Raw genomic sequence first — 26,814 nt, forward strand, 5'->3', positions numbered from 1 at the left:
TGGCCTTTCATAGAAAACAACATTAATTGCTGAGGGGTGGGGGGGGGGGGGGGGGGGGGCAAGGGGTTTAACTGTTATGCTGTTGTGAGGCAATTTAATTCTTTGTTATCTGTTATTCTGAAAATATATTTACTGTTAGCTGATATTGTCTTACTCTTTGTAAGCTGTTATAGGACTACTATTTATTTTGTTATCTGTTATTGTAAGAATGTATTCGCTGTTAACTGTTATTGAAATTGGAATGTTAGCATTTTGAGAGCCAATCATCAGTAGAAATTGAAGATAATTGAACATTGTGGAGAGTTGTCTCATTGGCACGCATACCACATCTTCTTACAATGTATATCTGTTTGAGGTCTTTCTACTAGTAATATGGTGGTCCTGTATTTGCAGAAGGATTTCAGTAATATGTCACATAAACATATTTTAAACATCAGTTGGACCTAGGACAATTCCAGTATAAATTATTATTATCCTTTGTAATAAATTCCATTGTCTGTGAACATGTATCATTTTCTACAATTGTTATTTGCACAAAAAAATTGCATAAATTATAATTTGTATTTTGACTTTGTACACATTTTTTGTGCAATTTATAATTTGCACAAAATTTGACTAAAAATCACTTATATAAATAACTCATACAATAATTTACTTGCATTAACACGCCTGGTAAACCATCTAATCTCAACCAAATGTTGAGACGGAAAAAAGTATTCTGGCACTTCCTGTTGAGCTTTTCTGGTTCAAAATATTCAAAATAAACACAGGGTAGGACGACTTTTCGTCAATTTACTGAGAATCAATGCGTTTTTTGTAAAATCGGAGAATGTCATGCCATAGATATTGGAATTATGGTTTATCTCGTGTATTACACAAATGACTATGATTTAAAATGACATCGTAATGACTTTTCTCCAGCAGGTAAATGTGGCCAGCGCAGTCAGCTATTGACAAAATGACAGTGTTATCATTGATAAACTAGCATATATATCAGTAAATAAGAATTTTTCTAAAACATTATAAACATAAAATTATGGGCTTTGCCTATATTTGAAGGCCGTACGGCGACCTCTAGTTGTTACTTTATGTGTCATTTTGGTGTCTTGTGGAGAGTTGTATCATTGGCAATCGTACCACAGAAAGAACATTGATAATAACACGGATACATACAAATTGAAAACAAATCGCGTAAGAAAAAGCAATTATTGGAATGTTAGTTTTCTTTAGTATCATGAATATTTTTGGCTCAACTTCTTAATCATAATCAGGCAAAATTATTGGCTTTTTATTCTGACATTCTTTTTCTTATTCCTCTTCCATCCTATTTACGGCATATTACACGTCCGTTTTATTTGGTCATTACATCGCGGACTCCTAACGGATGCAAATTTTGTAAATGAAAAACTTTTGTTTATCCTTTCGGCGTTCGTTCGAGCTATCTGGTAAGGCGGGGCCACAGTTTTTAGCAGATATCGCATGCTTAGCATAGACACACACATTTTGTTTTTTAGAATTTAAGTTGACCAGGCTAGAGTTCAAACTAACTATCTCCCACAATTAAGCTACGTCGAATCCAGTTTAAAAATATTTAAAAAGAAAACTGAATTAATATTCAGAAATGGATAATCATTAAATTCATTCATTTCATCAAAAGTTATTTTCATTTGAAATAGATAATTGCAAAGGAGATGTACAGCCTACATACAATGGAGATTACCTCTAACTGTCATAATCTGAAGGAGAACTGTTCTAGCGGACAAATGTGGAACTATCTCCTGACACTTTTAAGACAGTTCTAGCTACCAAGAACTGATTTGGTCATTGGTAAGTTCTACCTAGAACTGATTTACACAGTTCAACCTGGAACTGATCCTGACAGTTCCACGGCTAAAAAAATCTACGACTAGAACAGAACTGCGACCTGATTTCGCCACGAACGCATCACGATTGTTTTGAACATGTTTAAAGTTTGCTACTCTCAACACGATCACCAAGACCTCATCAAGACCGTAACACGACCATGCTGTACTACGATCGTCAATAGCATTATTTTTTTAGAGATCGTAGTGCGATCACGGCCTAGTGTGACGGGGCCCGGGTTATAATATAAATATTGCTGAATACTACCAAATATTAAGGATGTGCCCTGAATGCAGTTGTGAACAAACATCTAAGTTTTAATTATTTCAATACAACACCTGTGATTACACTAAGCTGAACGTCACTTATAATACTTACAAAGCAATTTTAAAATCGAATCATATTTTTTTTGTGGTAAGTATTATAATGACAAAAATGACATCTTTTACTCACATTTAAATGATCACCACCTGAAATAATGTGTACGAAAAAATAAATTTGTTTAGTTTTTAACTATTTTATTTCTTTATAAATGTACGCATTTTCGGCATTAAATAATGTCTTAGGAATCGAATTCATCCAAGTCATATTAATAAATAACCATTGTAAAATAATCTTATTTATATTTGTAAGGCATGCATTTTTCTATCGGCAATGCTTAAAATTGTATCTGTATTTAGATTTTATGTTATCACAGACAGAAAACATGAATCAGGTTAACCGTAATAAAAGGTAAACTCGAATAGTACAACGCAACCAGAAAGTCTCAACATTGTGACAGAAAGACTCAACCACTACCTTTATATCTCAACCATTTATATTTTTTTATTTTTCTGCTCAGAGTAGGCTTGACAAACAAATATTTGTGCTATTTACAGACGTGGTTATCGTAAAGCCTAAAAAACCACAAATAATTGACATATTTTCTTGCTAAGTCATTAATATCATAGCAGTTCTATCGGATTTAAAGAATGTAAACATTATAATCCGTAGGAGAAAAGTGATTGTGACTTCAATTTAAAATATTTTAAACCCAGAAGAGACATATAAGTTACGATTATTATTAATCTATGGCATGACATTCTCCGATTTTACAAAAAAAGTCATTGATTTTCAGTAAATCGACGAAAATTCGACCTACCCTGTGTTTATTTTGAATATTTTGAACCAGAAAAGCTCAACAGGAAGTGCCAGAATACTTTTTTCCGTCTCAACCATTTGGTTGAGATTAGATGGTTTACCAGGCGTGATTAACATGAAAGAGAACACTCAACCCTGACAACCAATTTGTTTTAAAGCTTTTTAACTGTTTCGCATAGCAAAAGTTTAAGTTCAGCAACCATAGCTTCAAATAAAGCTGTGTCTTCAATTTGATTTCTCGTCAAAATACTTTTAAAAATCCTACTCCAATGATGTACCAAAATTCTCCATATTCTATAATTTCACATAAGATACATGATTGGTGTTTCACTTGGTGCCATCCAAATTGTTACTCTAGCCAATTTCTATTATGTTATCAGAAAAAAACCGTAACTGGCATGCATGTTTCAATTACATTTCCTGTTTCCATCTGCATGGGTATTTTTGTATTTTATAAGGTTTATTATGTGGTAATTGGATTAAAATTCTATAGTGTGCATCAATGTTTTTTTAATACAAACTATACTATAAACTGCTTTTCAGAAAGAAAAAAAAATGTTCTAGAGATCAATTGATATAAAGTGTCACTGGTAGCATTTTCTTGAAAAATTAAATAAAATAGATAAACCATAAAAAATTGATTCATCAAATGCCCTTGATTAAAAATATTCCTATGAAAAAAACCGAAACTAGTAATTTTGTTCAGAAAAAATAGACATCCATACTATAACTTATTGTACAAGTAACAGGGAAAAAACCAACCAAGGGCAAATTAACTGCCTCAATGGTCGAAACATAAATTATAATTTTCTAGGTCCATACCACCAGTTATATACTAAGATCTACGAGTCATCTACTGGATTGTTCCTGTACCGAACTTATTTTAATATTTCATTAACTGTTATCTGTTATTATCCCTTTTCAATTCCTTGTTATCTGTTTTATACCAAATCAATCACTGTTTTGCTGTTATAGGGACCCCCTCCCCCCCCCCCCTCATTGCTAGTCGATTATAACTGTACTGATAATCTAAAATTTAGTACACGTTTATTCTCTCGGTTTGACGTCTGGCTAGGAATAACAGAATGAGCATGACTCGATTTATATAAATACACATGGAATTTTCCTGTTATAAATAGATCTAAAAATTTCCACTGCAATCGCGATTACAAATATAAAACAATTTGAGTAGGTTTCCTGTTTAATTTAATAGAAATTTCAGATAAAAAACAACAAGGTAAGCAAATGAATACATTTATTAGTTTGATGTTTAAATATACATTTTCTAACTACCACATATACCTACATACCTTAATATAAATATATTTCATTTCGTTTGAAATTGGTGTTTTCCCGTTTGCTATTATAAAAAAAGTGCCTAACAAGATTGTGTGAGTTTGACGAAATTGACCTTAAAACGATCGTATTGTCTTTTGATGTCCAAAAATAGGTAGATCGTACATATAAAGACTTTATCTAATGACTACATAAATTTGGGATTTATTATTATTATAATATTCGAATGAAACTGAAAAATGTATTTTTTTGTTAAGATAAACAATAATTTTACCTGGCGTAGCCGGGCGTAAAATGTTTTTCTGTATTTATCTTCGAAAAATGGCGTTTTTAATGGAATAGAACGTAGAAACAGTAAACTTTCCCTTTTTTCTCCGTAATAGGCTATCAAAAATATTTTATCTAATGTGAATTCGGAAAATTATGTGAAAATATAAAAAAAGTGGCAATTGTTACCTTTCACACCTTAAGTTTCTTTGATAAAACGTAATATGGACTGGTCCAGTGTCCAGTATGCGGGTCATTTAATTTACTTTACACATTCACGCACGGTCTGATTTAATCAATATACATGTACTGGTACGAAAAGCATGAACAGTTTGAAGGTAATCAAAAAAACTTAATCCAATCAAATTGCATAAGATTCAATAACAATGTCCAGTCCAAATTATTATAAGTAATAAACACATTCTGTTTCAACTTGTCAATATTCTGATTTGTCAAATATGGAGAGTATGCAAGAATCTGCTTAATAACACCTCCTTAAAATTTAGATAACTGAGGTTTCTCCCCATATCTTAGAAAAAATTGACACATGTTGATGCAAATCGTGTCCTTACGTATTTTCAGCTATTTTCTTAGAAGTACACGATTGCAAATGTGCATATACTATTTTGTTAGTCTGAGGATTTCGGTCTCTGTTTGGAAAAAATATATTAGGCACAATGGGTACTTGCTTCCATTTGTGTAATCTGAAGCTTTTATTTAGCATGTTCAAAAACAAAATAAATGAGAATATACGTTTTATTCAAACTGTTAAATTGTGACTATTTTTTTAATGAAAATCTGTTTGTCCCAGTTATCTGTATGGATAAAAACAGCATATGTGACACCATAGTCATGACTGAATTCAGTCATCTTGCACTACAACTTTCATCTTAATTTATTTGAATATTCAATTGATAATACATTAAAAATGAGAGATTGGTAGCAGTTGGGTGTGTGCAATATCCTACACAACAAGTAAATGCTCTGAGGGGTATATACAGTTTTTACAAAAGTGCATAAGAAAACTGTTGACTGAATTCAGTCAATTTACAAACATCAAGAATCATCTTCCTTTTTTCAAAACTAGATTATAGTATTATAGAAAAAAATTTCCAAGTTGATTCTAAATATACATATTAATGTTAACAATAACGAAAATCTTGACTGAATTCAGTCACTGGCACCATTAGTCATTGACATTATCAAGTACATCGGTTTGTACAGTAGAAATATCTATACAATATATACAAACACATTTTAAATCTAAGTCTATGACTGAATTCAGTCACATGCTTTTATCGTTCTGTCGTATACAATAGGGGTAAACTGGGTAGGGAGAAAATGACAGATATTTCAAGTTGATATTTATGCAATAACGAATTAAAATTTGTCGACCAAAAGTTTTGCTACAATTTCAAAAATATATCGATCTGACTGTATTGGTATAGTTTTTGGACATTTCATTGGCGTATTCAAAGCTATAAAAAGTTTGAGCTTCAAAAGTTCACACAATTATTGACTTTATACAGAAAATTCGTCCCTGTAAAACATTTAATAGTTCACAATTGGTACGTGATTTTAAAGTAAAATTATTTCTTAAAACACTGCAAAAAATTTCATTCATATTGATAAAGTGGTATCGTAATAAAGTGCGTTGAAATGAACAGTGGTATAGCAAACATCGAATTCCCTCACAAAATGTTATCACACACTATAGTGGTAATTATTTATAGATGGGAACTAGTATAACTAGTTCTGCAACAGTATGAACTATTGTGGTTTGAATCGAAGAAATAACTTGTTAACTATTTTTGCCAAAATCAAGGTGTTCTTGCCTCCTTCTATAATAAGTTATGAGTTTCTTTTTTTAGACTAAAATTTTCCCATTACATCATTGTCATTCAGACTCTCTCTTGACTTTACATATGAAATGAAATAAGATCAGATAACTCCGAGAAACATTTAGATTGACCTTCCCATAAAATTTGACCAATCGGAAACCGACACGTTCAAAGAGAGTGTTATATTAACGTATTTTGGAATTTTTTTTCTGAGACAAGTGCAAGTGCATAGAAATAATACGAAAAATTACTCAGAACTGAGAACAGGGCAGCGCTAGCAAATGTATATGCAGTACAAATTTGGTCTTCACCATTTCTCAATACGGTCTACGCTAGTAGTTCGTGTTTATAGTACAAATATGCACGCATGCAGGACTCTCATTTGATTTTGCCATGTGATAAGGGACTTTCCGATTGAATTTTCCTCGGAGTTCAAGGAAAATTGAACAAGGAAAGTCCCTAATCAAATTGACAAATCAAAAGCTCAAACACATCAAACGAATTGATAACAACTGTCATATTCTTGAATTGGTACAGACATTTGCTTAAGATAAAAATGGTGGATCGCGCCTGGTTTTAAAGCTAGCCAAACCTCTCATTTGTATGACAGTAGCATCAAATTCTATTATATTGACAACGATGTGTGAACAAAATAAACCCAGTCTTACTAAGTAAAAATGTCAAATATACAGCAGTCAACATTGTGTTATAATGTAAAATTAACTTCAGGTCAACATTCAAAAGATGTATTTGAGGTAAGTTGTAGTGGGACCTCAACAAGTGTTGCGAATAGAGCAATAAGATAAAAAAAAATCAATATTTTATAGGGGGATGTTGGGTGTGCCCCTGTCTTAATTCATCTTTATATTTCATACTACATATAAGGTTATAAATTCACACAAAGAGGGATGATTAAAATGACACTTAAAAAAATCGAGATATTTTGGCATAAAAAGAAAAATACGAGTGTAATGTTTTTGGATGATAAATAAATATCTGGCGACAACACATACTTTATTTTCCTTTGACGCAACAGTGTACAAGGGTTGTTCTTGGAAATATATAAAAAAAAAATAAAGTACATTACATGGTGGAGTAGATAACACTGTGCAAAATATATATAATCACCGTACAAATATTGAACAATTTTCATACTGTGACCCCTCAATCCGCCTGTCCAAGGATCCGCCAATGCTGACTATTCAATGTTAGAATATGTAAAAGATGATATATTTCACTTGGCAGATTCTTATTTGATATATATATAATTTAACTCAGTGTAGATACCAGAGTTGAAATATTTATATTTGCGGTAGACGCGCGTTTTGTCTACAAAACACTCATCAGTGACGCTCGAAAAAAAAATGTAAAAGATGGTAAATTTTGTATCCTTGGTTTTCATTGTTGCTAATGTGCTTAGAAATTTTTTTCTGAGACAAGTGCATGTGCATAGAAGTAATACGAAAAATTACTCAGAACTCAGAACAGGGCTAGCACATGTAAATGCAGTTGAAATTTGGCCTTTTCCATTTGTCAATACCTATGCTAGTATTTCGTGTTTATAGTACAAATATGCACGCATGCATATAATTGAAAAATACAAATCCTATGGTATATTTGTCCAGAATTATGTCTATATCTATTATGCTTACGTTATTTCATGCAGAGATAAATAAATTTGACAAATTCTCTTGTTCATTGGTGAATACTCAGTTTCTATATACGGTGTATTACAATGTGATATATAATAAAGTAAATATAGTATTGGTGTGACAGTCAATGATTATATTTGTCTATTTAAGAACATAACAATGTTCATTTGGAGCGTTTGATAATTGATTCCATTCCCAAAAATGCTTACAACGAAATCAAAGATTTTTTTCTTAAAAAAAATAACAAATATTCTTCATTTAAATATATACCGCAAATCAATTATAGCGAGTTATATACAGACTCCACGCAAACCTATCACACAAAAGACATTGTTTATAACGCTGAAATTTTATATCATCTCACATAGTTCATCAATTGAAATCTGTTTCTGTTATATCAACATGGTTTTGTATTCAATTTTATTATTTGTATTAAATTTTAGCCATATAGTGCGGAGGTTTAACACAATGTTTACTGCTGTACCCCTAATTTTGACATTTTTACCTATTATATCTGTTTGCCTTGTTCGCGCATCGCTGTCAATATATTGGAGTTTTTTGCAACCGTCATACAAGTGAGAGGTTTAGCTAGCTATTAAACCAGGTTCAATCCACCATTTTTTCTAAATAAGAAAATGCATGTACCAAGTAAGAAATATGACAGTTGTTAACCATTCGGTTTGATGTGTTTGTGCTTCTGACTTTATTATTTCATTATGGAATTTCCGTATTGAATTTGTTTCGGAGTTCAGTATTTTTGTGATTTTACCTTTTAGCAAGCCACATAACAGGGTTCAATCCACCATTTTTCTTAAAATGTCCTGTACTAAGTAAGAAATATGGAAGTTGTTGTCTATCTTATAGTTACATTTTTCCCCCAATAGTGACTGAAGAAACGAAATATGGTCACTTAGTCTTCTCCCGACCGTCAAAGTGGGGCGTCCGTTCAGCTGTACGGGATGTATCAAGATTGCAGCCACGTCCGTTCAGAATTGGGACATTAAATCCGATGCTCTTCGCTCGCAGACTATACCCGCTAGTGCTTTGATAATAGTTCTTGTAAATTTGTATGTCTTTTATAAGCTATAATAGGCTGATGATTAAATATGTTCACACATTCAGGGTTTAATGAAATAAGGTTACAGTGTTTTGTAATTATATTTTTTAGTTTCTGTATAGATGGGTTGAATTTTGTTAACATAACTAGTGGTTGTTCCCGTTTCGTTGGGCGTTGTATAAGCAAGTTTTCCCTTTCTATATTTTGTGTTTGATACAAAAATTCGTTGATTTCAGATATTTTATATCCTCGTTTGAGGAGACATGTTTTAAAAGCTTCCAACAGTTTTTTAAGTTCAGTTCTGCTACTGGTGTTTCTTATGTATCTCAATACTTCACCCTTGATAAATCCTTTGAAAACACTTTTCGGGTGTGAACTGTTATAATTTTTTTTTCTGTAATCGCAGTTCATTATAATTTATTTGAATACCAACTATAATAATTTTTTGAATGGTTAAATGACGTAACAAATGATTAAGAAACACATATAGCAGTAGATTTAAAACTTTTCGAATTGATTGACCGATACGATATGCCTTTATATCAACCCACTTGCGACATGTTTTTTGGTCTTATATATTTGGATACCAAATTAGTCGTTTAATCTGTAATTTGACCCTATTTGTACCAATTTGACTGAATTTTGATTTTCAGGGTGGAAGATGAATGCAAAGGGTTATACTGCCGACGTATCCAGTATCGCCTTATTTTGATGTCATGCGATTACCACAGCTTTTGTTAGTGTCATTGAATTGCCATCTTGATTAATCTTTGAAAAAAACCGCCTATATTTATCTCAGGTCAACTTTGACTGATTCAGAAGTGGTTTGAAACCATAGCTTTTAAAATTTCAAATTTTATAAACGGACAATTGTTTTTATTTTGTTATAAGACATTTCATTACCGGAGTACTGATTACTGAGCTGGTGATACACTCGGGTACATGTAGTTCACCAGCAGAGGTATCGACTATGTGATTTAAAAGATTAAGGCAACACGTTATAAATTGGATGTATCCGAAAATTTTGAGGATGAACATGTAATGTAAGACAGACATCCTTATCCGTATTTATCAAACTTATAAGTTTTATTCAGTGAAAAACATCAAAAAGGACATATTTTCATTTATTTAAAATAATGTCTACCATCGATCACCATTACTGTACTGCAATAGATATTCATAATACTATTTTGAAAATCCTTAGACTGGTAAATCTGTATATATATGGCTGAGTATCCCCTTTTGTGTGGTAATTTAGATGCATCTGTGTGGATTCTGTGATAAGCGAAAACGACATGAATAAAATAAGTCAACAAATAACAATGAATACAAATATGTACCAATAGCACGTGTTTCCAAGTTGAAAATACGAGGGTCAATTAATTTAAAGATTGTAACAGTGGGACAATAAACCGGGATCGAATTTCCACAAACTATAACCTTTCCCGTGAGAATCGTATCCATATTTTGCTTATACCAGTAGTTACTCTTTTGACATTTAGACTTTGCAGATTTTTATATTTTGTGTTTCATTTTAACGAGATCAAGTGATTGGGCTGGCTAGGTTATTGCTGTTCGTCATTTTTTACACGTCTTCTGTTGTTTTTTTTTATAAGAAGTCGGTGGTTTTAGGTGGCTATTTTCAAATATTTCGATGATTCCTGTTCTTTATATATTCTGGGGCATGATTGACTGGAGACTTTAGAGTATACATAATATAGTTATCAAAGGTACCAGGATTATAATTTAGTACGCCAGACGCGCGTTTCGTCTACATAAGACTCATCAGTGACGCTCATATCAAAATATTTATAAAGCCAAACAATTACAAAGTTGAACTTGTTTGACAAGAGACATCTACAAAATATTTTCCCCTTGCTTTAACACTTGTCGCAATTGTAAATAACGTTAGAACTTTGACAGAGGAAATACGATTGATGTCAATTATAAATGAATCAGTTCTTGATCACATTAATAGTAATTAAGATTTCAATGCAATATTCAGTTTTTTTATGTCTATTGTCTATTGTATTTTTTCCTTTCGTTTGCAGTCTTCCGTCGACAACATCTCTTTTGTGCACAATTTTTAGAAGTTTAAATTCTTTAACTTTTTGAATTAATTTCACTTTTTAAACGTATTCTTGCCTGCATCCATAATATATATTAAAATAATAGCAGTTTAAATATGCCCCAAAAAAGGAAAAGGTAAAATGGAGGTCCATGCCCAAATCGACTTTGCTTTCCACTAAAATTGTTTTATCGCCCTGTCATTCCTCCCGTTAGAATCAATGTTTAAATCGAAATACCATAAAGTTAGATAGATAAATGATTGTCTTTGAAGTCTTTAAAATAAGGAACTTTGAAGGAAATTCTTTTCCCTTTTATCTCTTCTTCTTAGGAAACCCGTAAACATGGACATTATTTGTGTCTGCTCGTTAAACAACTTACAGGTCCATTAACTTTTTAACATTATTTTTAGATATTGAAGATTCCGAAGTATTTCTGAAAAATACAATGTTGCATAACAGTTTAAATTAGCCAATGATTAGCATGTGCTTAGTCATTTTACGATGATAAAAATACAGTCAGAGAAATTTATTGATATAGCAGAAACGTATTTCAAGTGGTGATAAACGATTTAAGATGTAATAAAATGATAATAGTTCAAGTTAGACACAGATATTACATCAATGAATTCATGCACAAAGTAAAAAAATACAGAAGTTTGCTACTAAACGTAAATAAAACAACAAAAATCTTTAAAAAAAAAACCAGTATGTTTAAAAATTGAAACTTATGGCCTATTTAGGAAGCAAAACCTCATTTGTACTCAACTAGGAAATTACAAACAATAAAGTACCCGGCATGTTTGTTATTTCATATTTTTTCATTAAGATCAATTATTAACGGATAATTGTCATTCGTAAAAACTAGTAGGATTTTGCTGAGTATGAAATATTAGTTGCTAAACTAAATTACCATTAGATTAATTATCGATAATTCAGAGACGACTAAAAAGGTAAAACATTTTTTTAATGCATATAAATATATATGCTCATCAAAAAATTTTTGTAAATTTTCTAACAGGGTTAACACAATTCATTCATGTAAAATATGCACATTCGCTACATTCTTCATGACAAGTCCTCAGTTAAGAAAACAAAAGAATAGTTCAAAACATAGAAACTGTAAAACAAAATAATGTTGAAATCGGCTTATGTAAACTATTGACATGACTATTATAAGATAAAAAATAATTTATTTGATCACATATTAACTTGAACTCAACTTGTATAAGATACACTCAGATTGAAATAAGATGTCTACTTAACGTATTGTCAGAGTGGATTTAATCAAACAATGTTAGGAAAATCTGTTGAGTTCCATGTTTAAAATGAGTTCGTATTTTATACATTATTTTGATAATTACCAGTTCTTCTTAATTTAGTTGATAACTTTGTTTTTTAATGATATTTTTGTTCTCCTATAAGCTACGAGATATAAAGAAAATAAAAATTTCATTTTTTTTTAATTAATACTGAAAGTTTAAAAGTGATATAATTATTCGCATGCAGTTTAGTTAAATTTTATCAAAATAAAGTAAAAAAAACATCGTTGATGAATATTTCCTTTGCAAGTGAATAATTCGACATTCAATTTAACTCATAGCTGGAGATGGATTCAAATGAATTACGACTGTTATATTATTAAAGGGAAAGAACGTTAACATTGAAAGTGAAATAAGGGTAAACCATTTGTTTGACTAATTCGATCCGTAAAAGCACATTTTTAACCTTTATTACAAAATCAAACAGACCTAGAAAAATTCTTATTGCACGAGTTCGATATATTTTTTATACATATGTTTATGTTAATATCGGGTTATTTCACCGTAAACAGTCTTTGGAGGTCACCTCGATTATATTGTTTTTATTGTTTGTTTTTTGTGTTTTTCTGTGTTTATTGCCAAAATCTGCACATTCAAATAATCATAGTATATGATACAATAATAAAATATTATATTCTTAATACACAAATTTTCTTTTAAAGTTTAATACAAGATTGATTTGCATTTTTGTTCTGTATATTAAATATTTTGTTCATGAGGTTTCTTATGTTTTCCCCTCGTTTGTTCTAATAACCCAAAATAGATTAAAGATTCAAATTTCTTAATTTAATCAAACACCATAGTGTTACAATGATACAAAGAAGTTCATCAAAAGTTATAACATAACATAAACACACATGACAAGATGAGACGATAAACAAAATTATTAAGTAAACAGTAGTGGCGGAGAATGGTAATTAACCAGGAAGACTTACTCGAAACATTACAAACCTGGAGAAACTGGAACAGCTTTTTTTAACTTATTTTTTTTGTATTTTAACTGAAATAGGTTTTTAAACTGCAATGAATTTTTTTGTACAAGAACATGTTATCTGAATTTTGTGCTCGAAAATTTGTCAAAGAAGTACATTGCAACCATATAACAATTTCAAGTTTATTTACAATTTACACAGTGTGTATATGTTAATAAAATTGAGAATGGAAATGGGGGAATGTGTCAAAGAGACAACAACCCGACCAAATTAAAAACAACAGCAGAGGGTCACCAACAGGTCTTCAATGTAGCGAGAAATTCTCGCACCCGGAGACGTCCTTCAGCTGGCCCCTAAACAAATATATACTAGTCCAGTGATAATGAACGCCATACTAATTTCCAAATTGTACACAAGAAACTAAAATTAAAATAATACAAGACTAACAAAGGCCAGAGGCTCCTGACTTGGGACATGCGCAAAAATGCGGCGGGGTTTAACATGTTTGTGAGATCTCAACCCTCCCCCTATACCTCTAACCAATGTAGAAAAGTAAACGCATAACAATACGCACATTAAAATTCAGTTCAAGAGAAGTCCGAGTCTGATGTCAGAAGATGTAACCAAAGAAAATAAACAAAATGACAATAATACATAAATAACAACAGACTACTAGCAGTTAACTGACATGCCAGCTCCAGACTTCAATTAAACTGACTGAAAGATTATGATTTCATCATATGAACATCAGGCACAATCCTTCCCGTTAGGGGTTTAGTATCATACCATCATAACATATATGAGAAGAACATAACCCGTGTCATGCCAACAACTGTTTTTAGAATACATGTGTTTAGTTCCGATGCAAAGACCTTATCAGTGACTCAATATTAACGCCAAAATATGCAATCTTTAATGACTTGACAACAGTATCGTAATTATATCCCTTCTTAATAAGTCTATTCAAAGGTTTTGTAAGTTTCTGAGGTGAATACTGACACCTTTGTGCTTTATAAAGAATATTTCCATAAAAAATTGGATGTGAAATACCTGAACGTATTAGAAGTCTGCATATTGAGCTATATTTACGAATGATGTCTTTATACCGATGATAAAATTTAGTAAATGTTTTGACTAGTTTGTGATATCGAAAACCCTGGTGTAATAATTTTTCAGTAATACATAAATTTCTTTCGTTAAAATCTAAAACATTGTTACATACACGAGCGAATCGTACAAGTTGAGATATATAAACACCGTAAGATGGTGACAAGGGAAAATCACCATCTAAAAACGGATAATTAACGATAGGAAATGAAAAATCATCCCTTTTATCATAAATTTTAGTATTCAGCTTTCCATTAGTGATATAGATATCAAGATCGAGAAAAGGGCATGTTAAGTACGTTTAAATGAACATAAACTATGTTCGTTTCCATAGTTTAGGACTTCATTCATCATATGTTGAAAAATACAGGCACAGTTTAGATGTTTATGAAGTGTCCTATACTTAGACTTTAGTAAGAAGTCTATATTTAGAGTAGAGTTCATCATATCAAGGATTGCTAGGTTGAACTCAACATAAATATTTTGGAATTCCCAAATATCACTCAAAAGTAATGTTGGCAAATATTTTGTGAAAGTCACTCATGTTATTTTGATTTGCTTAAAGTTGAAAAAAAGGTAAGGCAATTTTACACATAAGATTAAAGAATTGTAATAATCTATTTTTTTTACTTTTGATTTCGAATAACATGAATAATGTAACAAACTGTTTTAGTGTATTTGTTATCCTGATTCTTTTACATGATAACATTTTGTAGGTAACTTTATTGTACCAAGACCATTTTACACATAAGATTAAAGAATTGTAATAATCTATTTTTTATTTGTTACTTTCGATTTTGAATAATGTAACAAACTGCTGTAACGTCTTGGTTATCCTGATTCTTGTTACATGATAAAATTCTGTAGGTAGCTGTATTGTGACAAGTGTTGCTTAAAGTAAAACACACTGTGTGAACGGCAACCTCTCTAAAATGTGGCATCAGGTAACGCGACTTCAATTATGAACTCTGATATTTTGTAAACACCAGAGGTACAGCTTAAATAAATGTAATAAGGCACAACATACAGATAATTCGTAAAACTATTAATAGTCAGATATTAGGAGAAACAGCTGTTTTTATGTGCTGACTTACATTATTTTACGTGTTCGTTTTTATTCTGTGGTTAGTCACCACTTCGGTGTTGATATATATATATCAATAATATGGTCTTTTGTTTTTTTTATAAATTTACTGTTTTCAAAAGTATGAATTATTCTAAATACGAAGGTTTTTGTTTTGGTTTTTTTTATCCCAGGCAGATAACCGTAGCCGTGTTTGGCACAACTTTTTGGAATTTTGGGTCATCATTGCTCTTCGTCTTTGTTTGTTTGTCTTTCTTTACTGTTCTGACCGGAGCGTCACTGATGAGTTTTTTTGTAGACGAAATACGTATCTTGCTTATTAAATTATACGCCTTGTACCTTTGATAACTATTGGCATGTCGAAATGTTCTATTGTATTGTTTATCTCAGTTTTTCTCTGTTCTGAATGTTCTTCCGTTTATTTGTACTTCAGACCTGTCGTGTAATGTTTTCATTATAGTGATATATTTAACATTGCAATAAAAGCGCGAGGTTTGGCTAGACACAAAACCTGGTTAAACCCAATATAGTTTCTTTAAAATGTCCTGTACCAAGTCCGGAAAATGACAGTTGTTATCTTATAGTTCGTTTCTGTGTGTGTTGCCTTGTCGTTTGGTTTTTTGTTGCACGGTCAGTGTTTATGTTGTTTTGCTGTTTTCATCTTAAAGTTGGTGTGTTTCCTTCACTTTTTGTTTGTAACCCGGATATGTTTTCTCGTAATCGATTGATGACTTTCGAACAGTGGTATACTACAGTTGCCTTTATTATATCTTAAATGTCCAAACTTAAAAAACCCACAGGATTTGAAATTACTTCCAACCTTTGGTATTTGTTGAACATAAAGTGACCGTACACTGCTACTTGTGCATAGGTACTATTTCTGTAGTACTGGAAATTTACTTTTAATAATTAGAACTTTTTCTTTACTTTAAAATTATTGTTATATTCAGGTACCTGTATTTTATAGTAAGTGATTTGTACTTTGAATATTGGTACAGAAATAGTACTAACAATGATCACAGTGTATCACATTTGAACATCATGACTATAAGAGATTTGAAAAAGACAAACTTTCAAAATGCTAAAAAAGGAACGATGTGACAAAAAATCTATAGTATTTAAATTTCAAGTAGAAAATACTGTAAAATAAAGGGACTCAAATATTACAATAATTTTAGAGTAACAAAATAGTACTGAATATTAAAAGTAGATTTCCAGTACTATATATTTTTGGTACGGAAAAAGTCCCATGAAAAAGTAACTGTGTATACATTGGGTTTTTTTTGTAATAAAATTGAGAAAGGAAATGGGGAGTGTGTCAAAGCGACAACAACCCGACCATAGAGCAGACAACAGCCGAAGGCCACCAAAGAGTCTTCAATGTAGCGAGAAACTCCCGTACCCGAAGGTGTCCTTCAGCTGGCCCCTTAAAAAATATGTATACTAGGACAGTGATAATGGACGTCATACTTAACTCCGAATTATACACAAGAAACTAAAATTAAAAATCATACAAGACTATCAAAGGCTAGAGGCTCCCGACTTGGGACAGGCGCAAAATTGCGTCGGGGTTAAACATGTTTAGGAAATATCAACCCTCCCCCTATAATTCTAGCCAATGTAGAAAAGTAAACGCATAACAATACGCACATTAAAATTCAGTTCAAGAGAAGTCCGAGTTCGATGTCAGAAGATGAAACAAAAGAAAATGAATAAAATGACAAAAGAACATAAATAACAAGACTACTAGCAGTTAACTGACATGCCAGCTCCAGACCTCAATTAAACTGATTGAAAGATTATGTCTTCATCATATGAATATCAGGAACAATCCCTTCCTTTAGGGTTTTAGTATCATACTATCATAAAATTAAAGAGAAGAACAAAACCCGTGGCATGCCAACAACTGTTTTTTTTTAAATAAATGTGTTGTGTTCCAGTGACTTTTTTGGTCGAATCAAAATGATAAGGGGTTTAGTGTCATACTATCATAAAATGTATGAGAAAAACATAACCCGTGTCATGCCAACAACTGTTTTTTAAATAAATGTGTTTAGTTCCAGGGAATTTTTTGATCGAATCAAAGTGATGCAATGACCCTATAAATGAATCAATATTAAAACCAAAATATGCAATTTTTAATGACCTGGCAACAGTATCGTAACTATATACATTCTAAGACTCTTTCATCTTGTAATAGTATTAAAACATTTGACTTTTCTACACTCTACGCAAATATTCCTCAAACTAAAAGAAAAACTGAAAGAGTTGGTATTGGTATTGATTTGCTTAATAAAAATGAATGTCCAACGTAGATACACGTATCTTGTATCTTGTCTTTGTGAGGAATAAATCACTTTGATTCGACCAAAAAATTCACCGAAACTGACATTATCAAAATATTTGATTCCTTGATTGACAACATAATTGTTACGGTTGGGGGACATGCTTTTCAACATTCCCATAAGAACCAACTGTGCCACTATTCCTTCTGACTTGTTCCTTCATTCTTATGCGGCTGACTTCATACGTCTTAGTAGAGGTTTCTCGATTTGCTACGTATCTGGTACGGTTGGTACGTAAAGCAACCGTTAGTGCTGTTTTGGAGGTATCATTTTAAGCATGAAATAATTTTATTCATCATGATAAAATCAAAAGAATTGAAATGCGTATCACCAAAAAACTAGCTTAACGATTTATTTGATAACGATTTCAGCGTTTCAAGAACTCTTTCTTTATGATTATTTATGGGATGACTTAGCTATACACCAGTGCATGAATCAAACAGACCTTTTAACGAACTGGGTTAACACGGCCTTTACAGATTCTAAATATAGATTTGCGTTTCTGTTTGTTAGTGGTAATGTCAGAAAAGTAAAGATTATTTTCTTACAGAGTGAGACTTTGGAATCACTAAAATAATAACTATAGACTTCTTTCTAAAACACATGATACTGGTGATGGTTATATTTGTTAACGTGTAAAATTTGCGTAGTTTTCGTATTATAATTAGTTCTTGCATGATTTTGAAATTAGTTTTTATTATTCAAGTAATCTATTTCGATCAATGCAGCAGAATTCTTTTTTGATAGAATATTGGAGCTGAGATTTCATATTAAGTGATAAAATGAAATTCTCCAATATATGCTTTTCTAGAAATACATTTTAGAAAGTAAAATTGAAAAAAATATTGATCAATCAGTATTCACTATACGGTTGCTAAAGATAAACAATCATTTCTTAAATCATTGAATGTAATTTACTAGAACAATTTTCATATAATTATACTAAAATATAATTGTACTGACACTTGTGTCCAATGAATATTTTATTAGAACCATAGAAAATGGAAATTAGGAATATGTCAAACAGACAACAACTCGACCAAAGAGCAGATAGCAGCCGAAGGTCACCAATGGGTCGTCAATGCAATGAGAAAATCCCGCACCCGGGGTGGACCTCAGCTGGCTCCCCGAACAAAAATATGTACTAGTTCAGTGAAAATGGATGTCATACTTTATATACTCCAAAACATATAAATGAACTAAAATTTAAAAAAAACATACAAGACTAAAAAAGGCTTCTGTCTTGGGACTGATCACTATATCTATTATTTGATCCTTTATTCGTACTTTTAACGGTAGTAAAATTTCGTGAAACGTGTGATTGACGATGTTTGCCAAATTTCAGAAAAATATAAGAATTGTATTATAGATAATGAATTTGAACAACTAAAATAAACCTACAATACTAAATTTTATCATAGAATGTAAAGAATTCCTCCTGGTTATTTATTACGAACAAGTAAGTTGATCTCCGATTTTATATACTATCATGATTATCACATAGATTAAAATCTATTGAAGATGAGAACCATTTTACAATAAGTTGTCCTTTATATAGCGAACAGAGAACATCATTATTGGATATAGAAAACAGTTTGTGTACTAATTTTAAAGAATTACCCAATGAAAAAAACATAATATATGTCTGGCTGTTCACAAATGAGCATTTACCAACTTTGTAAGTGCCTAGGAAATGATAATATTCAGTCTGTTGATACGAGATCCAGGTGGAAACAAAATATATAAAGGATATTTCATTATTATGGAATATTTTGTAATAGTTAAATGAAACACGGCATGTGTGAGACACTGATCCTGTCCATAACATAATAGGAATATGTTAAGTTCTTGTTTTTATTTTTTGCCAATCACATTGTGCATATAGTTGGTGTGGAATAATGCACATCATAGGTTCCAAGATTTTATTCTAGCATTTCTCATCTATTTATCTCATAACTTTATTTTACATATAACTTACTATAACTTACATGTAGATATACGAGGTCACAAAGATCACATCTGACACGTGTACAAAATAATAGACTCTCTTGACACTGTATCAATTAAAAATTGACGTAAAACAATCATACAATGTGTATAAATATTCAAAAATATGGATATAGGTTTTCAAAGTATGGCCACGGAGAACAAAGTTGTTATCGAACTACAAGGGTCTCTGCCTGACACATCTGATGATACAAGTCCAAGCAAGTTGAGTAAGAGAAAGAAAGTGGTAGATTTATTTTGCAGACACAAATTAGTGGTAAGTATGCTATTAGATACAAATGTCGTTGTTCAATTAAGAGCAAGTTCCAGGTCTTCATTTCCAATGGAGTTAAATTGTATTGTTCACGCTCAAAAAAATATTCTGTATGTTACAGATCAATCAAAGTGATGTAAGAATGAAACACTATGATTGATAATGTTTTTTTCCCTCTTGAACGATTAATTAATTGTTACTTGCTTAAAGTTTACCAGAACAATTGGAGTACCTACGAAATAGACAAAAAACTATATATTTTACGCTTCTATTTGACTCTTAGACTAGTGTAAGTGCATGAACAAATAGACCACCAGAAATATTTACATTAAAAAATGTACGGAAAAATCTGACGTAGTACTATCGCATGAAGAAAAATGAATTAATTTCAAAAGTTCAATGACGGCTTCCAGTTCGTACTACGGTTGGTACCGTAGCAAATCGGGAAACCTCTAGTAGGAACAAAAAAAAGTTAGCAATATCATTTTAATTTTAACTTACCTTTCCGCTATACAGATGATTTTCTCTAACTAAATATTTCTAAAATTTGGTGACTATGTTGAACTCATCTATCTTATCAAACTAGAGATAAAGAATACAACAGATACAGTAAAGTTTGCTTCATATCTTGACTAACATAGGAAATGACAATGAGGGTCGGTTGAAAACAAAGCTTTCAGACAAAAGAGATGATTTCAGATTCACAACTGTTAACTTTCCATTTGTATGTAGCAACATTCTAGTAGCACCTGCATACAGAGTATGTATCTCCTAATTGATGCGATATTCCTGGACTTGTATTTTCCATCAAGATTTCCTTGGTAGAGGATTGCTGCTCACAAGGAAGCTAGAAAACCAAGAGTTCAAAATGGTGAAGTTGAAATCAACCCTTCGTAAGTTTTACGGACGCCATCACGAGTATGTTGACTGTTACGGAATATCCGTTTCACAGTTGATATCGGATATGTCCCTAATGTCGTAACTACAATCCCGTTCACTTTCCAAGGATTTGACTTTCCGAATTGTACTATTTGACGGGTTTATAATTACTTTTTTTTTACCATGGCGTTGTCACTTTTTATTTTTGATCTATGAGTTTGAATTTCCCTCTGGTATTTTCGCCCCTCTTTTACACAAATAAACTTTTTCCATATATAGTAAGATTGTTTACTTTTTTACATTTTTCTAAATATTTATGAACACATACATCAACTTTAGACAAACACTGTTGAATTTCTAGGAGTTTGAAATTTCCTTAATGGTTCGATTTTCCATAGCATTGTTTTAGCTGTGTGTAGCTCCTCACCACAGCCCATTTTTCCCAATCCATACAAGGATCAACTGGAGTATACGGAACAAATAGTTCCCAGTTGAGCATTATCAATGAGTAAATCGGGCATTATTAGATTTATAAATAAAAACACTTACACATCTACATATCTCAATCGACACATTGACATATGGACACATCTTTTTTTAACAAATTTAGCCGTCAAACCAGAGCATGAATAAAACGAGCATTTCTTAGACAGTGAACTGTTCAGAGAGTCTTCACTATCCTGCAGGATCAAAGTCGAATAATCAGCAAACTGGCTGAGTAAAAATTCAAAGATTTTAATCTTCATTCCATTAAATTGGGCTTTCATATTTTATTGATGAACTAAGCAATTCAAAACATAAAATAAAAAGGTTAGGTGATAACGTATCCTCTTGTAGTACCCCCACCATCTAGAACAAATCAGATAGATCGCCATTATTTTGAATACAACCATTTTGAATTATAGTGGTGTGAACGACGTTTGTGTCACAAAAACCTAGAAATATCAAAGCTTCGGATATAAAGTTTCGATCCAGAGAATCGAAAGCTTTTCAAAAATGTAACAAGACAAGCAAGCCAGGAATATCTTCCTCGTCTACTTTTTGTAAAAGGTCACATATAAGTCGTGTACACTTACCAATATATAAGCCTTTTATAATTATTCTTTTACAAAAAAAACTTTGTGGTCAAATCATCCAAACCAGGAGATTTTCCTTTCTTTTATTTTTTAAATACATGATATCTGAGCTTTTTAGTTTCCCCTCTAAATCAATGTTTTGTCTATCAGAAAGAAAAAAGTTAGTCCTGTGAATATCATTTATAAACGTTTTCTTTGATGTATAGAGATTCTTATTAAAAAGTCTCTTTTTTTGCTGGATAAGCTATAGTTTCCCCACTATCTAAAAATAAATTTTTGTATAACGGTACATTTATAGTAGCTCCGGGCTCATTGTTTCTTTTTCAAGAATCAACACTTATCCATTGTATATCTATACACTGAATACATATATGTATCAATAGAAAAAAGGTCTTCCATTTATTGGAAAACACCGTTTGAAACTTACATGTAGATATACGAGGTCACAAAGATCACATCTGACACGTGTACAAAATAATAGACTCTCTTGACACTGTATCAATTAAAAATGAATATTTTATTAGAACCATAGAAAATGGAAATTAGGAATATGTCAAACAGACAACAACTCGACCAAAGAGCAGATAGCAGCCGAAGGTCACCAATGGGTCGTCAATGCAATGAGAAAATCCCGCACCCGGGGTGGACCTCAGCTGGCTCCCCGAACAAAAATATGTACTAGTTCAGTGAAAATGGATGTCATACTTTATATACTCCAAAACATATAAATGAACTAAAATTTAAAAAAAACATACAAGACTAAAAAAGGCTTCTGTCTTGGGACTGATCACTATATCTATTATTTGATCCTTTATTCGTACTTTTAACGGTAGTAAAATTTCGTGAAACGTGATTGACGATGTTTGCCAAATTTCAGAAAAATATAAGAATTGTATTATAGATAATGAATTTGAACAACTAAAATAAACCTACAATACTAAATTTTATCATAGAATGTAAAGAATTCCTCCTGGTTATTTATTACGAACAAGTAAGTTGATCTCCGATTTTATATACTATCATGATTATCACATAGATTAAAATCTATTGAAGATGAGAACCATTTTACAATAAGTTGTCCTTTATATAGCGAACAGAGAACATCATTATTGGATATAGAAAACAGTTTGTGTACTAATTTTAAAGAATTACCCAATGAAAAAAACATAATATATGTCTGGCTGTTCACAAATGAGCATTTACCAACTTTGTAAGTGCCTAGGAAATGATAATATTCAGTCTGTTGATACGAGATCCAGGTGGAAACAAAATATATAAAGGATATTTCATTATTATGGAATATTTTGTAATAGTTAAATGAAACACGGCATGTGTGAGACACTGATCCTGTCCATAACATAATAGGAATATGTTAAGTTCTTGTTTTTATTTTTTGCCAATCACATTGTGCATATAGTTGGTGTGGAATAATGCACATCATAGGTTCCAAGATTTTATTCTAGCATTTCTCATCTATTTATCTCATAACTTTATTTTACATATAACTTACTATAACTTACATGTAGATATACGAGGTCACAAAGATCACATCTGACACGTGTACAAAATAATAGACTCTCTTGACACTGTATCAATTAAAAATTGACGTAAAACAATCATACAATGTGTATAAATATTCAAAAATATGGATATAGGTTTTCAAAGTATGGCCACGGAGAACAAAGTTGTTATCGAACTACAAGGGTCTCTGCCTGACACATCTGATGATACAAGTCCAAGCAAGTTGAGTAAGAGAAAGAAAGTGGTAGATTTATTTTGCAGACACAAATTAGTGATAAGTATGCTATTAGATACAAATGTCGTTGTTCAATTAAGAGCAAGTTCCAGGTCTTCATTTCCAATGGAGTTAAATTGTATTGTTCACGCTCAAAAAAATATTCTGTATGTTACAGATCAATCAAAGTGATGTAAGAATGAAACACTATGATTGATAATGTTTTTTTCCCTCTTGAACGATTAATTAATTGTTACTTGCTTAAAGTTTACCAGAACAATTGGAGTACCTACGAAATAGACAAAAAACTATATATTTTACGCTTCTATTTGACTCTTAGACTAGTGTAAGTGCATGAACAAATAGACCACCAGAAATATTTACATTAAAAAATGTACGGAAAAATCTGACGTAGTACTATCGCATGAAGAAAAATGAAACAAAACCGTAGCTGTTATTTCTAAGTATTTCTAACAATTTCAATTCTTTATTAACCAACCCATTAAAATGTAGGTAGGGCAATCTGACCTATGCTGTACGCTTCATTGGACTATTTTCTTTTATATCATCATGTTCTCAATACATTACGGTAATCATTACGATTTCTTTATTATGTATTAACTTTTATTGCATATTTTTATTCATGAAATAATCAACAAACTCATTAGTAACACAAGCGTTGTTATTTTTATAACGTTTGCTTTATCTTTTTTAACAGGTGCTCGTATTGGTAAATTTCAATTGCTTCTTTATTTAATTATGCAAATTTTAACCAAAAACAATTAATACTCTGTTAAAACATGAGGAATTGTATCAAACTAAAAAGAAAACCATCAAGTATGAATCTAGTTCACCTAGATGGAAACCTTTCTACTCGAGATATTAACATTATACAATTTATAAAACTAATTTTTCTACATTTTTTGTTTCTTTTCCAACCTTTTCAGAAGTTTATAGCGGTGATATGTGTTATAATAGTTGGAGTACTAATTGGTCTACTAGTATGTAACCTAACACATCAACAGGAGGCAGAGGACAACGGCAATACAACAATATGTAATCGCACAAACGAGGAAGGTTCAAGTAACGCATTCAGTAATCAAACAAATCAACAGAATGCACAGGACAAAATCATTGATGAAACACCATCTCCTAATACGAGTTACATCAGTAAGTTTCTTTGTGTTCATAATCCCCACAAAATTAGCACAGTGACAGATTTTCTCGTCTAAATAATTAGAACATTCTAGGATCAATATATAAGGGACGACATCAAACAAGAAATGAAGGATAGACAACTTAATTCAAATAGTTTGGGGGGGGGGGGGGGGGGTCAAAATTGCTGCAAGTTTTGTTTAATTGATCGATTTTAGAAATATTCTTATTGGTCAATCAATTTTTCCAAAATTAAGTTAATAGGGGGTAGGAGGGTCAGTGAAAAAACTATATGAATTAAGTTTTGTTTTATCCTATATTGAACTTTTGATGTCGTCCCTAAATGTACATCATGTATAATTGTGTGCATATTTTCATTTTATAACAAGTGTAACGACAACGGTAACTAAACGCGCACACGGTGGGGACACCAACCCAATTAAAGTTTTCGCTTGATAACATTTTAAAAAGAAATGAATGTACAATGTAGCAAGGAAGAAATTTGTTAACAGATCCACAGAAGTGTTCATTTTCATCTTTCTTTTTTATTTCTAGGTTTGGAGAAGTGCTACTACGAAACATCTGAAGGTGAGTACTGTTTCTATGAAAATATATTAAGATTCAAGATAGAATAAAAAACGAACAACATTTATTTATTAGTTGCAGTTGACTCCGAACTAGCTTTTGTTGCTGCGGGTACTCTTATGTCGGTGCGTTGTGTGTCTTGTTTTTATGTTAGTGTTTTTTTTTTTGTTCCTAATGACGTTTTGAGTTCAGCCGATATTACAAACGTCTGATTCCGAATTAGATAATGTTCGACAGATTAACTTATATATTGTATGACAACCTGATACTTGGTAAGGTTAACGCAACCGAAAAAAAGTAAAACCAAACATATAATCGGTGCCATTTGGGGTGAAAAGTTTACTGTTATCCGATTATTTGGTCGAGAAAAAGACCCGAAAAAATTGCACCGATTGAACTCCTGATTTTACTTCTTTCCATTGTTTTAACCTGACCAAGTACAAGAATGTTAAACCAAAGAGAAGGTAGCCTGTTGAAAAAAATTATCCGGAGTCAAAAGACGGTAATAGGAAAAATTTTCATTGCTGAGCGGTTACAACCGTGTTTCAGATTAAGGAGACGGAAGAGCGCTAACACACATGTTTGATGATTCTTTATGTGTGTGTCCCTTTCAAGAACTTAATCTAGTTTAGTGGTTGTTGTTGATTAATGCCTGTTATAATTTTGATTTTCGTAAATTTGTTAAAAATAAAGCCATTACTTTTCTTGTTTAAATTGTTACACATTTTTCTTGTGGTGGCTTTTTAAAGGCCATATGTATTGAAATTTTCTCATTGGTGACCGTAACCTGTAATTGCTTACTAAATAAACTCATCATAGATACCAGGATCAAACCTTATATATACGCCAGACGCGCGTTTCGTCTACAAAAGACTCATCAGTGACGCTCGAATCCAAAAAAAGTTAAAAAGCCAAATAAGGTACAAAATTGAAGAGCATTACCATTTGGTCTCTGGAAGATAGTTGAATCATTGGCAATCATGTCACATCTCCTCATTGTTATATTGAACACCCATTGCAGAAGTTTCATTAACGAGAAAACATAAAAAGAGACAGAATATTTGAATATGAAGTTGATTATGAAGGGGGAAAACATAACCGAAGAAAAAACAATAATTCTATCATTGACCATACAGTAAAAAGAAAAAACCA

At 31.6% G+C, this 26,814-nt stretch overlaps 1 protein-coding gene across 2 annotated transcripts in view; it reads left to right on the top strand.

Annotated features, from left to right (window-relative positions):
- Window positions 1–4,170: 4,170 nt before the first annotated feature.
- LOC139513047 (uncharacterized) overlaps window positions 4,171–26,814 on the top strand; it is a 45,278-nt gene continuing 22,634 nt past the window's right edge. Inside the window, exons 1-4 of one of the 2 annotated variants that reach the window (XM_071301158.1) lie at window positions 4,171–4,240; window positions 20,096–20,235; window positions 24,873–25,092; window positions 25,633–25,665. In XM_071301158.1, coding sequence (XP_071157259.1) covers window positions 20,107–20,235; window positions 24,873–25,092; window positions 25,633–25,665 — 382 coding nt within the window. In that variant the 5' untranslated portion in view covers window positions 4,171–4,240; window positions 20,096–20,106. Of the gene's footprint in view, window positions 4,241–20,095; window positions 20,236–23,847; window positions 25,093–25,632; window positions 25,666–26,814 lie in introns of those variants that run through there. The other variant, XM_071301157.1, reaches the window with a different exon arrangement.

The sequence above is a fragment of the Mytilus edulis genome, chromosome 2 (assembly GCF_963676685.1).
Source record: "Mytilus edulis chromosome 2, xbMytEdul2.2, whole genome shotgun sequence".
Lineage (NCBI taxonomy): Eukaryota > Metazoa > Mollusca > Bivalvia > Mytilida > Mytilidae > Mytilus > Mytilus edulis.